Source organism: Rhodamnia argentea, chromosome 7 (genome assembly GCF_020921035.1).
Source record: "Rhodamnia argentea isolate NSW1041297 chromosome 7, ASM2092103v1, whole genome shotgun sequence".
Lineage (NCBI taxonomy): Eukaryota > Viridiplantae > Streptophyta > Magnoliopsida > Myrtales > Myrtaceae > Rhodamnia > Rhodamnia argentea.
The window spans coordinates 7,924,438-7,936,626 of record NC_063156.1 but is presented as its reverse complement, the minus strand read 5'-3'; the positions used below and the strand labels follow the sequence as shown (position 1 = coordinate 7,936,626).

The window sequence follows — 12,189 nt, the reverse complement described above, 5'->3', positions numbered from 1 at the left end:
TTTGGGGTAAATTTTTTGACAAAAAAAATTTGAGATAAATTTATCACGATTATACTGATTTGAGTTTTTTTATGGTATGAGCCCATAATTATAACAAAACGCTAAAACATACCAATGGAACGGCATAAAACTGCCAAAAACAAAATCAGGTGCTTAGAGATCGTGGGGGAGTAGCTGATGAAAGATTTTTTCATCGTGCAAAGGTGGAGTCGAAATAAAATTTGCAAGAAAAAAAAATGGTGTAAAAACAAAAATGGGCTAATTCCCTAAAAATTCACCAACTTGACGTCTAGCATCAAATTTGGGAAAATGAAAAAAGCATACTTATTTCCTCAATTAAGCCGACGCCAAAAAATTTTTCGTTCAAACAAGGCCTAAGTAGGGACACTTTCTTTTTACATTTTGAGATTTTTTTTTCCTTTTTCTTTCTTTTTCCTTTGTTCCTTTCCTCGTTGGTGAGCCTCACGGCGTTTTTTAGAGATTTGTCCTATAAAAGATGGATAGAGAGATTTCACTAACTCCGCTTTTTTTTTTCTTTTTTTTTTTTTTTTTTTTCCCTTTTTTCTTTTTTTTCTTCTCTCTTCCTTTCTAAACATAAGAGACGGAGGAAGAAAAGAAAAACAAAATCAGGTGTAGATTTGGAGTCGGTGGAGAAAATGCATCATCGATTTGGACGTAGATTGGGTGTTCTTCTGACGGACTCAGCATGCTAAGGGTTTTGATCCTGAAAGTTGGGGGGAGAAAATCTTTTTCCTAGGGGGGGAGTTCATCTTGATCCTTCCGCGCGGAGTTGTTTTCATCGGCAAAGGATTTTCCGTCGGAGAAGAGCTCGTCAAGAAGCATCTTTGACTCCGGGGGGGGGGGGGACCCCGCACCGCGCGGACAAGGTGGGGAGGCGATCGGCGAGGAAAGCTGAAAAAGGTGGGGGGTTGAGCCATCCGTACGCCTAGGGAAAGAGGAAAGAAAAAAAGAAAAAAATCAAAAAAAAAACGAAAGTGTCCCTATTCAGGCCCTTGTTTGAACTGAAAAAAATACCTTTCGTTATTTTTTTTCTTTTTTTAAAAAATATTTTGTTGGGGCCCTTTCTGGCATTTTCCCATCAAATTTTATCTGAACTTTTTATTACTTCATAAAAAGTCACCGACTTATGCTCGAGTTCTAAATCTGACTTCAGTTAATTACGCGGCAATTTTACTACAGCAACAATTGCACCTCAGTTTTTTTTTTTTTTTTGACTTGGACTTTTTATTATTTCTAGTTTTTTGGATTTTCTATCCTAAAGCTTCTTCTACCTAGGCAACGCCAGCAGCTCGCTCTGCTGTTGGCGTTGCTAGTGTCCGCCATGCGGTGGCAGGTGACTCTGCTCTTTGGTTCGGTGGCGACGTGAGATTTCAACTCCCTCGCCTCCTTTTGTATATGCACGTTGGTGGTTGACCACGGATGGCGAACCGATGCGATGTGATCAACTAAAGATTTTCAAATTAACGGATGTTAGATTTGGAAGTCAAGTAAAAATTGATATTTTTTACGAGATGAAATAAAACTTGGGCCAAAATCGGCTTTATACCTAAAATTTGGGCTTTTTATGAGCTTTATTACCGATGGGCAAGGATGTGCCACTTTCATGGAAATAGCTTCCGTTGTCTAAGTCTTATGCTTGATCATCTCTATTCGAGGTGATAATTCGAGTTAATTTGCAGAGTCGAAAGTTTGCTCAAGCTCAAGCCACCTGGCCAAGATTCTTACCACTCATGACGGATCATGCAGACACAAGTCACTCGAAATCAATTCAAGTATCATCATCGAGGATATTGTTTACACAGCTTTAGAATGTCTCCGTCCACGGTGGTTCTAACACGAGTCTATGTAACTCAAATCTTTCATGCAGCGGCGGTAATGCAAATTAGATATTTAGATGACAAGGTTTCGCAAGACGTTGATCAATTCTTCATCCACCTCCGATGGCGACCGCTGGGAGGATGTTTGCCGCCAACGTTGGTTGGTTCTCGTCGCTGGTGGTCCCTGTTGGGCGGCGACCGATGATTTAAGGCTCAATTTTAAACAAATGAAGGACGAAATTGAAGGACAACATAAAATTCGAGGGTCGAAAAGCAAAATGGAAGCAACGCGGCCAACGCCACCGTGAAAAAGGAAGCAAGAAAGAACTAATATGCGAACGCGAATCCCGTACCTCAACCCCAGCCAACGCAACCTCCGCACTGCTCGCAATCGCACCCAATTCGCTGCTGCCGTCTCTCCGTGAGCTCTCATTCCTCCCCTAGCGACCCCGCCGAGAAATGGCAGGTCCGGACGCGCTCTCGCCGCTGGAGCCGCAGAGCAAGGCCAGGCTCATCGCAACCTTCCTCGTCGGCGGCGTCGTCGTCGGGGCCTCGCTGCTCGGCCTCTACCTCACCGGAACTCCGCTTGGGATCGGTGCCGGGCTGGGCTGCCGGAGTAGGAGGAAGAAGAGGCCGGTGAGGGTCTACATGGACGGCTGCTTCGACATGATGCACTACGGCCACTGCAACGCTCTCCGGCAGGCCCGCGCCCTGGGGGACCAGCTCGTCGTCGGAGTAGTCAGCGACGCGGAGATTGTCGTGAACAAGGGGCCGCCTGTGACGCCCCTGAAGGAGAGGATGATAATGGTGCGCGCCGTCAAGTGGGTGGACGAGGTGATCCCCGATGCGCCGTACGCGATTACCGAGGAATTCATGAAGAAGCTATTCGATGAGTACCACATCGATTATATCATCCACGGCGACGATCCCTGCGTTCTTCCCGACGGCACCGACGCTTACGAGCTTGCAAAGAAGGCCGGGAAGTACAAGCAGATCAAGCGTACGGAAGGTGTTTCAAGCACTGATATCGTTGGTACGGTCTTGTTCTTGTCCTTTTTTCGCAGTTTTCTTCTCTTTCTCTTCCTTTTCTAGTGTAGGCATTTGCAGTATGGGGGAAATTTCTTGAATATGGATCGTTAATCTTCCTTTGTTCTGCAATGTGTCTCACTGTTTATTCTAGCTTGTAAATTAAGCTTCCTATGAGGGATCCCGCGAAGGAAAACTTTCTTGTGCTTTTATAGTTTCACTCATTATGATGAATTCTGGTGGCATTGGTCCTCTCGATGGACTCGTGGTAGCGAAAGATTTGGCAACCCTTTCTTGGAGATGCTGATGTGCTGCCAGGCGGTGTGAGTTTTTATGATGGTGGTAATGAGAGTTTGAGCTTCGAAAGCTGCTAATGGGATAACTCTTTTACCTCAGTGGATTAAATGTTCCAATTGATCCTTTATTTTTTTTTCCATAGGGGTTTGTAGGAAGTGCATGTTCAATAATGTTTTAGCATGTACTGAGTTATTCAGGATGTGCTGGTAATTATTTTGGGTTCTTCCTGTGATCAATTTGGAATTTCTGTTCTTATGGAATTTCTCTCACTGAAACAGGTCGGATGCTGCTTTGTGTAAGGGAAAGAACTATTAGTGACACTCAAAATCATTCTACCCTGCAAAGACAATTCAGCCATGGTCGGAGTCCAAAAGTTGAAGATGGTGGATCTGGTGCGGGGACTCGTATATCTCATTTTCTTCCTACATCTCGAAGAATTGTCCAATTTTCCAATGGAGTGGTGAGCTTATCTATGATCAGCATGATCTTAAAACATAGATTTGGGATTTGAAGATTCTGGTAGATCACCAAAAAGAACAATCTCTATTTCGGTTGTCAACAAGATGAAGTTGCGTGTTACACTTTTGGAGTACAACATGATTTAGAAATGTCATCCTTGAAAATATGAAATGGATGACTAGGGTCAGTTGGCTATTAGAAATCTGATGTTGTAAAAAGCTGTCAACGCCCCTCCCCTTTTTCTTTTCTTTTTTGTCCTTCTCTCCTTTAGACTTTGCCTCTTCTTTAGTCTAACCCTCGTTTGCTGTTCTCTGTTTGTGTAGAGCCCGGGACCAGATGCTCGTATAATCTATATAGATGGTGCATTTGATCTATTTCATGCTGGACATGTGGAGGTACTTTTATTGCCTTTTTGCCTTTGCATACCCACCATAGGCTGCAACATACCATGAGAGTGTTTGTAGTTACCATCCACCCAAGTATTCTCTCTTTTTGCATTTTGATATATCTTACCATTTCAGCTCTGCTCGGTGCGAAGTGTTAACATATGCTTTTGGGGAGGAATTATTTGGGAGGAGGACAATTGAACAGCTATTTGGCATTAATAACAGAGGAAGTAGTTAATGGTGACAAATACAATGCTGGACAGCTCGTGTCCCCTGTTGACAACTCAAGTGTAGTAAATACCAAGATCTGGTGATTAGGCTCCAGCTTAAGCTTCCATTAATTAGCCGTCTCTCTTGGATATTAAATGATGTCATTGGCCTTTTCAAGAGTATAGGACTAGTCACTAGCCTTTGTGTCGGCTCATGATATTTTTCGTAAGTCACTCAGGCCACGTAGATTATTGGTGGGTGTACCCTTCTGTTCTGTATTTTCTTGCTGATAGATGAGCTGCAATATGCACCTTATCTATCATTTGTACACCTGATAAATCATTAGAGACCTTGATACTATTTTCAACTTCACGTAGATGCAAATTGCACTCTTGTCTTGTCTTTCTTATTTTTCTCTTTTGATGTTCTAATTTTAGGTTTGTGTCGTTCTCCACATATTCATTCTTAGCGCAGTTAAATGCAGCAGTTCTTGTACCCTTTCAAAAGCTGAGTCAGGCAGATGAAGCCAATGGTTAGTATAAATGAGAAATGTTGAGATATCTGCAGAGTACCAAGATCTGTGGTTTTGATGTCTACTTTGTGTCAGGAGTTAGAAACCTGTTTTTGCAGTATATGGTTATAGAGATTTAGTAGGAACATGATTGCGAAGGCACAAGAGCCTGAACTGGTGAACTGAAGTCACTTTCGGAACCATCTATAACTATAAAGGAGTGAAACCGCTAGAATTTTTTTTTTTCAATGGACATAGTGTAAAGAGTAAAGACGCCGCCGAGATTCAAGTTAATATTCCAGCGGAGAGTTTCCACAGGAGTCTCTACTTTCAGGTACTAGCTAAAGCCTTGCGTATGTCTGTTGGAGATCATACATAGACCTGCCAACCTGTTAAGTGACTATTTATATACTATGCACAGACATATACATACACGTCCTTTGATAATTGACATTTCAGACTTAAGCAACAAGTTCAGTTTAAGAGAACTTGGTCCCATTGGAAAACTGTCTATAGTGTGAGCTAGTTTTATAGAAGATGATGTTAGCTTAGCATTTCAATAAACAGTGGTTAATTTGGTACGTTCACTGCCTACTATGTCTTAAACTAGCCTTACTCCAAGAGGTCATAAGGTGATAGAGAAGTAAACCATGAATGCGGAGACAATAGGAGGAAATGAAGAAAAACAGAGGGTCTCCTTTGTTTTTCTTTTTTCTGCATAACAAACTGATTCCACTCAAATGGCTTTTGAGTGGATCCCACTAAAAAATTACCCAGGAGATTCTATTGGTGTTACTGAAAGAGAGAGATATTGGATGAAAGCCTCTCCAAGACATGCCTCTTTTGTTTCCTACGCCCTTCGTTTCTCATGCATTTCAGGGACTATTTGGTTTCAGGCTTTCAGCTATAGCTGTTGTACACATTTTGTTTTGTGATGATAGTTCTTATTGTAGTTTCAATGGATCTCTATTGCCAATTGCTTGTTTTTAGCGAAGATAATGAAGTTTAGTGTTTATACTGGTAAGTATGAGCTTGTTGAGAAGCTTGTGTATATTATCACTAACTTTGGTGTTTGTGCAGATTTTGAGGGTTGCACGTGGGCTTGGAGATTTTCTTCTTGTGGGGATACACACTGACCAGACCATCAGGTTGTAAACTCTTTCCTTTTCTTTATTCACTTGTTCAAGGTTTTGTTTGGTGCATGTCAATTACATGAAATTGTAGAGTTGAATGTTCACTTTGCTCTATGTCTTATTGTCGGGTGGTTTTAGTGCCAGTTCACGTGGCTGTCACAGTTAGTCACTGTAATCTTGCAAATGCTGAACAGTCGGGATTCTAGCCTGAAGACAGAATTAGTCTACCATTTTGAAGTTGTGTTAATTCGCGTTTATTCTCTTTCAGCCATGTCGCACAGTCCTGATCTTATTCCAAAAAAGGCAATGCCAATCACTACATGTGCTTCCCATTATAGAGCATTGATAGACCACTATTTTAAAGGTGACTAACTAGAAAGATCGCTAGTTTATAGGTGAACTTGTTAGGTCAACGCTAATATGTTTATTTTGCTCTTTTCTGAGATTTTGCATCCATCCAAAAGCTGCTGCCCCACTCCCTAACCATGCCCTCACCACTGTTAAGTGGTTTTTTGAATGGATTTATTAGGTCGGGGACTGGCAAGTTGGCCATCAAACCTCTATAATTTTTTTTTCAGGCTATATAAAGTTTAATGTGTCCTTAGGTTCAGATGCTGTCAGCGGTTGAACCCGAGTCCTCAAACTGACCACCCAAACCCTTAACACACTGCCCTGTGTCGAGTGGCTCTCTATAAAATACTTGGAGAACTTCTGGACTAAAGTATGTCATTATTAACAAAAAAGGAAAATAGTTATCAAAATTTGACTTAATGTGTCAGAGTTCATGAATAGTTATGATCAAGGATAATGTCTAACAGATCAACTTTAATAGGCAATAAAAATCACATCTTTACAGATTTGTTTCTTCTATATAGTTCTTCCAGCAACACGTATGCAGCAGTTTACAGTAAATATCTGTTCTTTGCCAGCGTTATTTGCAACTGGTACCTGAAATATGTTATCTCATGATCTGTGAACGACTCTGTATGCAATTGATCATATTGACAATGTTTGTATCCTCTCTTAATTCAGAAAATCAATGACATGACAGATAGAACTCGTCTAGAGGCATATGTGAGCATCTTGACCTGTCATCATATTCATATTATCACATTCACTTCTGGATATCTTCAGTATTTCTCAATGCTTTGATTTTCTCCTGTTTTCTAATGGAGTTAGATGCTTTCCCATCCTTTTACTTCTCTTTCTCTCACTTCTTTCTGGGATTTTCTTTTCCTTCCTCTCCTTCCCTCCCTTCCTCCCAATTCCAGTGCGTGTTGTCAATCCATGGCTTGAGTTTTTAGATTCAGTTCTCCTGCAGAACATCAGAGGATATCTCTAGTGTAGGATTTTTATAGCATCAGCAGGTTAAATGGACAGTAGGATGTTTGGTGCTGGGGAATGCTTTTGTCTTTCAGCAATAATTTTTGAGACAAGAAAGTATGAAAACTGGTGCTCTGTGCAGGTTTGTTAGGTCCCAATCATGAGGCACCACTGACTAATGATGGAGATTAGATTCCCTTGATTTGCTTCTAAATATTCTGTGAGCCATGGATAATATTTGGTTGCGTAGTTGTCATGAGTGTTGACTAGAGGAGTATAAGTTCTGGATGGCCAAGGACTTCTGAGTGCTGAAACTTAAGTGCTCTTGCATGATGGTCATGGATGTGACATTGAATCTAAGCATGGAAGCCAGTAAGTCTGGTCACTGGGGATCAATTGAGTAAGAAATACAGTATGTGTCCTTTGTAAATCCTTTATCCTTTTACTAGCCTCATTCTCACTGCACCTGATGCTGTGATCATTAAATTCTAAGAAACTTCAACTCTTTGTGAATATGATGTCCATCATAGGATTTTTTTTCTTCCTGTAGATAAGTTGCTATTTGAACAATATATTTACTTGGGTTTTCAGGGAATTTTTTGAACTATTGGTTCATGAAGGTCAAACTAATAGGCTGTTTCTACTCTGAACTTGCATTATACGTTTTTATTGTTGTTACCTTACTTACTGATCACTATTGCTTTGACTCCTCAAAATGGCGGTGCTGTTCTAGGATATTTTTGCTGATGCTTTCTCATAAAGATGAGTGATGCAAACTTAACTTGTGTGAGAGCACAGTTTAAAATGATTAATACTAGAGGAAGTCCAATTCTGAAGAGAAAATGCGAGATTTTGTGAGACTGTTGCCAACTGTTCTAAAAGCTTAAGCCGTTAAATGAAGGTGCGGTCTAATATTTAATTATTCTATCACTTCCTCTTACGCCTAGTTTGGTTTTTTTGCTTAGTACTAAGCGTGGACCTATTTAATTAGAGAGGCAAACGGTGCTTGGGATTTGAACCCAAGACCTCCTGCTCCGAACCATGTGAGATTTTGTGAGACTGCTACCAACTATTCTAAAAGCGTAACCCGAAATTTAGCAGTAAGAAGTAGGAGAGAATACATGAGTGATATTGAAATCAGCAACTCGATCAGGATAATTTATTCTTCCAATAATCAATGCTTCAAATTTCTTTGGATAGATGCCATGGGAGTTTATTGCAAAGACTGTTCTTTGTGATTACATGGTTATGGATTGACCAGTAAGTTGCGTACACCATCTTAAGTTGCTTGCTTTTCTTTGATGTTATATGGGAATATACATTTGAAAAGTAAGCTAGGATTGCGTGGCAATGGCTATTTGAATTGTTGCTAGCAAAGTACATTCCTTAAATATTCTTCTGTGAGGAAGTGTTCTTTTGTCAACCTTTTTGTTCGAGATTGATAAGATATGTTGATTATGACAGTGGAATAATGTCTCTGATCTGGAATTACTGAAAGCCCTGCTGCTTATTGATGTTGAACTTCACCCATTTGTGTTAATTTCTTCTGAAAGTTACCAAAGACGACTTCTCGTCCTGTGTTATCTCTAGCGCTTGCTTTGTTTAGTAGTTTTGGGAGTTTTGTGGAGTCAGACCATGCATACATACAAATCTGCCTCTGATATGATTTATATAGTATTCTCTTACTTCTAGTCTAATATTAGCAGCAACTCCATGTAATTGTTCGTGGTGATTGGGTTATTGTTGCTAATTTTTGTGGATATTTTTGCTTGAATAGCGTCTTCAGTAAGCATTCACTCATAGATTATATGTGATAACAACTGTAGTTCACATTAATGACTTTGATAGGTCCAAGCTTGCTTTTGGTTTGAATTTCTCAGACTTAACACATTTGTGGTTTGTTGACAATGGCTTTGCAGTGCTAAAAGAGGACCACATCGGCCAATCATGAATCTTCATGAAAGAAGCTTAAGTGTTTTGGCATGCCGGTATGTGGATGAGGTGATAATTGGAGCCCCATGGGAAGTGTCCAGAGACATGGTTGGTATTCTCTCTGAAGCTGTGCAGCTCAATACATTGTATTATGCGTTGCTTTCATCAAATCTTTTAGCAATCTCCTTTCTGAATTTTGAGGGTGTGGAAATGAAATTTGTTAAAATGTTATGTATGGTGAATGATTGTTAAACTTGAGGTGGATGTTGCAATTTGTCTACAAATCACTGAGATTTATCCTTAGGACACAATCTCAGGGGCAGAGAGAGGAAGGGATCGACGGATTCTGAGGCCATCTTTGTGAAAAGCACTTGTCTACTAAAAAGATTATCTAATACTTCCCTTTGATATCTCATTTGCATTATCTCAGCAAGACATCCATTTCTCACTTTATATCATCACTAACTTGAGTTCTTGTGCAGATTACAACATTCAACATTTCCTTAGTTGCCCATGGAACGATAGCAGAAAACGACGATTTTCGGAAGGTGAACCATAGCAAATGGCTAGTCGTTATACATTTGCTTATCTTTTTGAAGTACTATTGTGCTTTTGTTTGTTCATTGCCCACATCAATGCATATTGACAGGATGAAGGGAATCCGTATGCTGTTCCAATCAGTATGGGCATCTTCAAAGTCCTGGAGAGTCCACTGGATATTACAACTACAACAATAATTCGGAGGATTGTAGGGAATCATGAAGCTTTCCAGGTAGGTCCTTCCTGACATGTGATTTCAGCTCTCTGTATTCTCTAGGTGATCTATGGATTATGCCATCTTCTTACTTTTCGACGACGATCAAAGTGCTCTACGTATAAGAAAATAACTTCTTGTCGGCCATTGCATATGAAACCATGTGACTATACTTGATCCTCTCTGCCAGAGAGGTGTTTTACCAAGGGAAGTTGACCTTATTTGATTTCCAATGAATATTGTGTATCCAAAATTTGTCAAGGAACGTTAAGGCTTGGACTTGAGGTCGTTCACCCTTACTAACATCCATGAAACCTCCTAGCCTTGTCTGAGGCATAGTTCCCTGTGTGCTATATTTGCATTGTACGATGCCAGAATTACCTGCCCTGCGGCAAAAGATGTCAGTTTGTGGAAGTTCAAGGGGTGCTTGTTGTCTAAGATATATAGTTCTTTTGTTGATTCATGCAAAACTAGATAAATGGTGTACGCAAGCACACTATCTCTACTACTAATGACTTTTCCTGTCCTGCAGAAACGCAATGAAAAGAAGTCAGCAAGTGAGAAGAGGTACTATGAAGATAAGACTTATGTTAAAGGGGATTGATGTTAAAACATCTGGGGCACCTCCATGGTTTATTGCACCAGCAATTTACCTTCTTTTTTTATTGCAAAGTAGATACAGATGCAGATTATTCTAGGATAAAGCTCGTGTCTTATAGGGATGCGGCATTGTATACGGCTCAATCGGGATACTGAACATGTGATCATCACATGTACTTGGTGCGTTTTGGCTTGCCATTACCCCTCTCTGTCTCTGTCTAAGCTTGATTAGTGTCTTGCAGTTAAGTCCACCGTCGTGGTAGAGTTGTAGAGGCGAAGAAATTAGGTGGGCGATTCATCAGACTGGGGGTAATCACAGTCATTCATTCTTGTGTCACTTGGGTCATTCATTGTTGTTGCCCAGCACCTATATCGGAGAAACGCTATTTTGGATTTTGTCGATGGCATATGGTTGACCTCTTCCGCCTAATTACAGTAGCGCTGCAAATGCATGAAAGAAACGGAGAGTTTGTCATAAAGCATGAAAGGGAATGAGAGCCAAAATAATTATGGTGCTATGTCAACATGACCTTGGACATCCGAAGCAATTTGATTCACATGCTGTTGGAGGAGACTGGGAACGGAACCCAAGTCAAGTGGAATGCAAGTTTAAGCAATGGAGGAAAAGGGCAGTAGTTTAGTGGTTGTGTAAAGGAATGATGAAGGCGGAAAGTGCACGACCGAGAGTAAATTTGAATGAGGATGGCGTTGGCGAGGTATTGTGTTTGGTAGCGATGGTTGAGGCGGGTTATAAAATTTATAGCAAGTTTGGTCATTTCTGTCAGGGTGTTCGCGTTCGAGAACTACCATTGTCAATTACCGGTTCTTATGCAGCTTGACGTCATCGACCTTATATCTCAGGTTTTAGAAACTACCAGGAGTGAAGATCGCCATCCTAGTCGTTATATGGATCAACCAAATAAGTCAAATCTCATTATATATGTTGTTGCTTGGTCAATCCGGAGGGCGGGCGAATGACGAATATCCATACACATAATCGAAACTGGAATGAATTGATGAACATGGTGATGGCCCCCGGTCACTTCCTAGCGACTTGAAAATGAAAACGGGTGGGAATTGGAAATGGTAGAATTGAAGGGGATGCGATCGCTGAAATAGATATGTTGATTTCGTATGATGGATGGCAAGTTAGGTTCCTCCTTAAGTTAAAGCCATAGCATTACGAGTATCAAACCTTGTCAGGACTATACAGTACAAGGCTTCTGCGAACAACATAAGATTGAACAATAAGAATTCTATGAATGTGGCTGACCGTACCACATGTGCCTCTCTCTTCGCCCTTCGAATATTCATCCACGGTCGTCATGTAAGAACACAAAATTGGCAGGAAAAACAGTGCAAAAAGTTTTAAATTTGTTGCGCTTTTGCTAGTTCAATACTAAATTTTTTAATTTTGCCAATTGAGTCTTAATAGTTTCGCGTTTTGTCATTTGAGTCTATGGCTAATTTAGCTGAAAAATTGCCGTCATGGATGCCCTAGCCGATGCGTTTTATATTTGGAATTTTGGGGTCAATAGGAAGTGCTTGGAGAGAGGGGGGGGGGCGCCCTTGGTTTTGGATAGTTGTATCGCTTAGTCACTAAGAGGTAGTTTGCTTCAGCTTTTCCAAGAGGTGTTTGGCAATTGTTTGGGACTCTATTGTCTAAATACTGGCACTGAGAAAGTTGAAAGCCCAAGACAGGCGGGGACTTGCCTTGAGC

At 40.7% G+C, this 12,189-nt stretch overlaps 1 protein-coding gene across 1 annotated transcript; it reads left to right on the top strand.

Annotated features, from left to right (window-relative positions):
- Positions 1-2,049: 2,049 nt before the first annotated feature.
- LOC115752516 (ethanolamine-phosphate cytidylyltransferase) lies at positions 2,050-10,670 on the top strand. The gene is made up of 8 exons (XM_030690733.2): positions 2,050-2,871; positions 3,440-3,621; positions 3,944-4,015; positions 5,808-5,875; positions 9,103-9,223; positions 9,598-9,663; positions 9,765-9,887; positions 10,402-10,670. The coding sequence occupies exons 1-8, from the start codon at positions 2,298-2,300 to the stop codon at positions 10,471-10,473; spliced, it is 1,278 nt and encodes a 425-aa protein (XP_030546593.1). The 5' UTR covers positions 2,050-2,297; the 3' UTR covers positions 10,474-10,670.
- The last annotated feature ends 1,519 nt before the right edge of the window (positions 10,671-12,189 follow it).

Bases quoted from the DNA above. Each gene is read 5' to 3' on its own strand.
- LOC115752516 (XM_030690733.2), top strand. From the start codon at position 2,298: ATGGCAGGTCCGGACGCGCTCTCGCCGCTGGAGCCGCAGAGCAAGGCC. The intron at 9,224-9,597 runs GTTGGTATTCTC...GTTCTTGTGCAG, and splicing joins GGGAAGTGTCCAGAGACATG to ATTACAACATTCAACATTTC. The intron at 9,664-9,764 runs GTGAACCATAGC...GCATATTGACAG, and splicing joins AAAACGACGATTTTCGGAAG to GATGAAGGGAATCCGTATGC.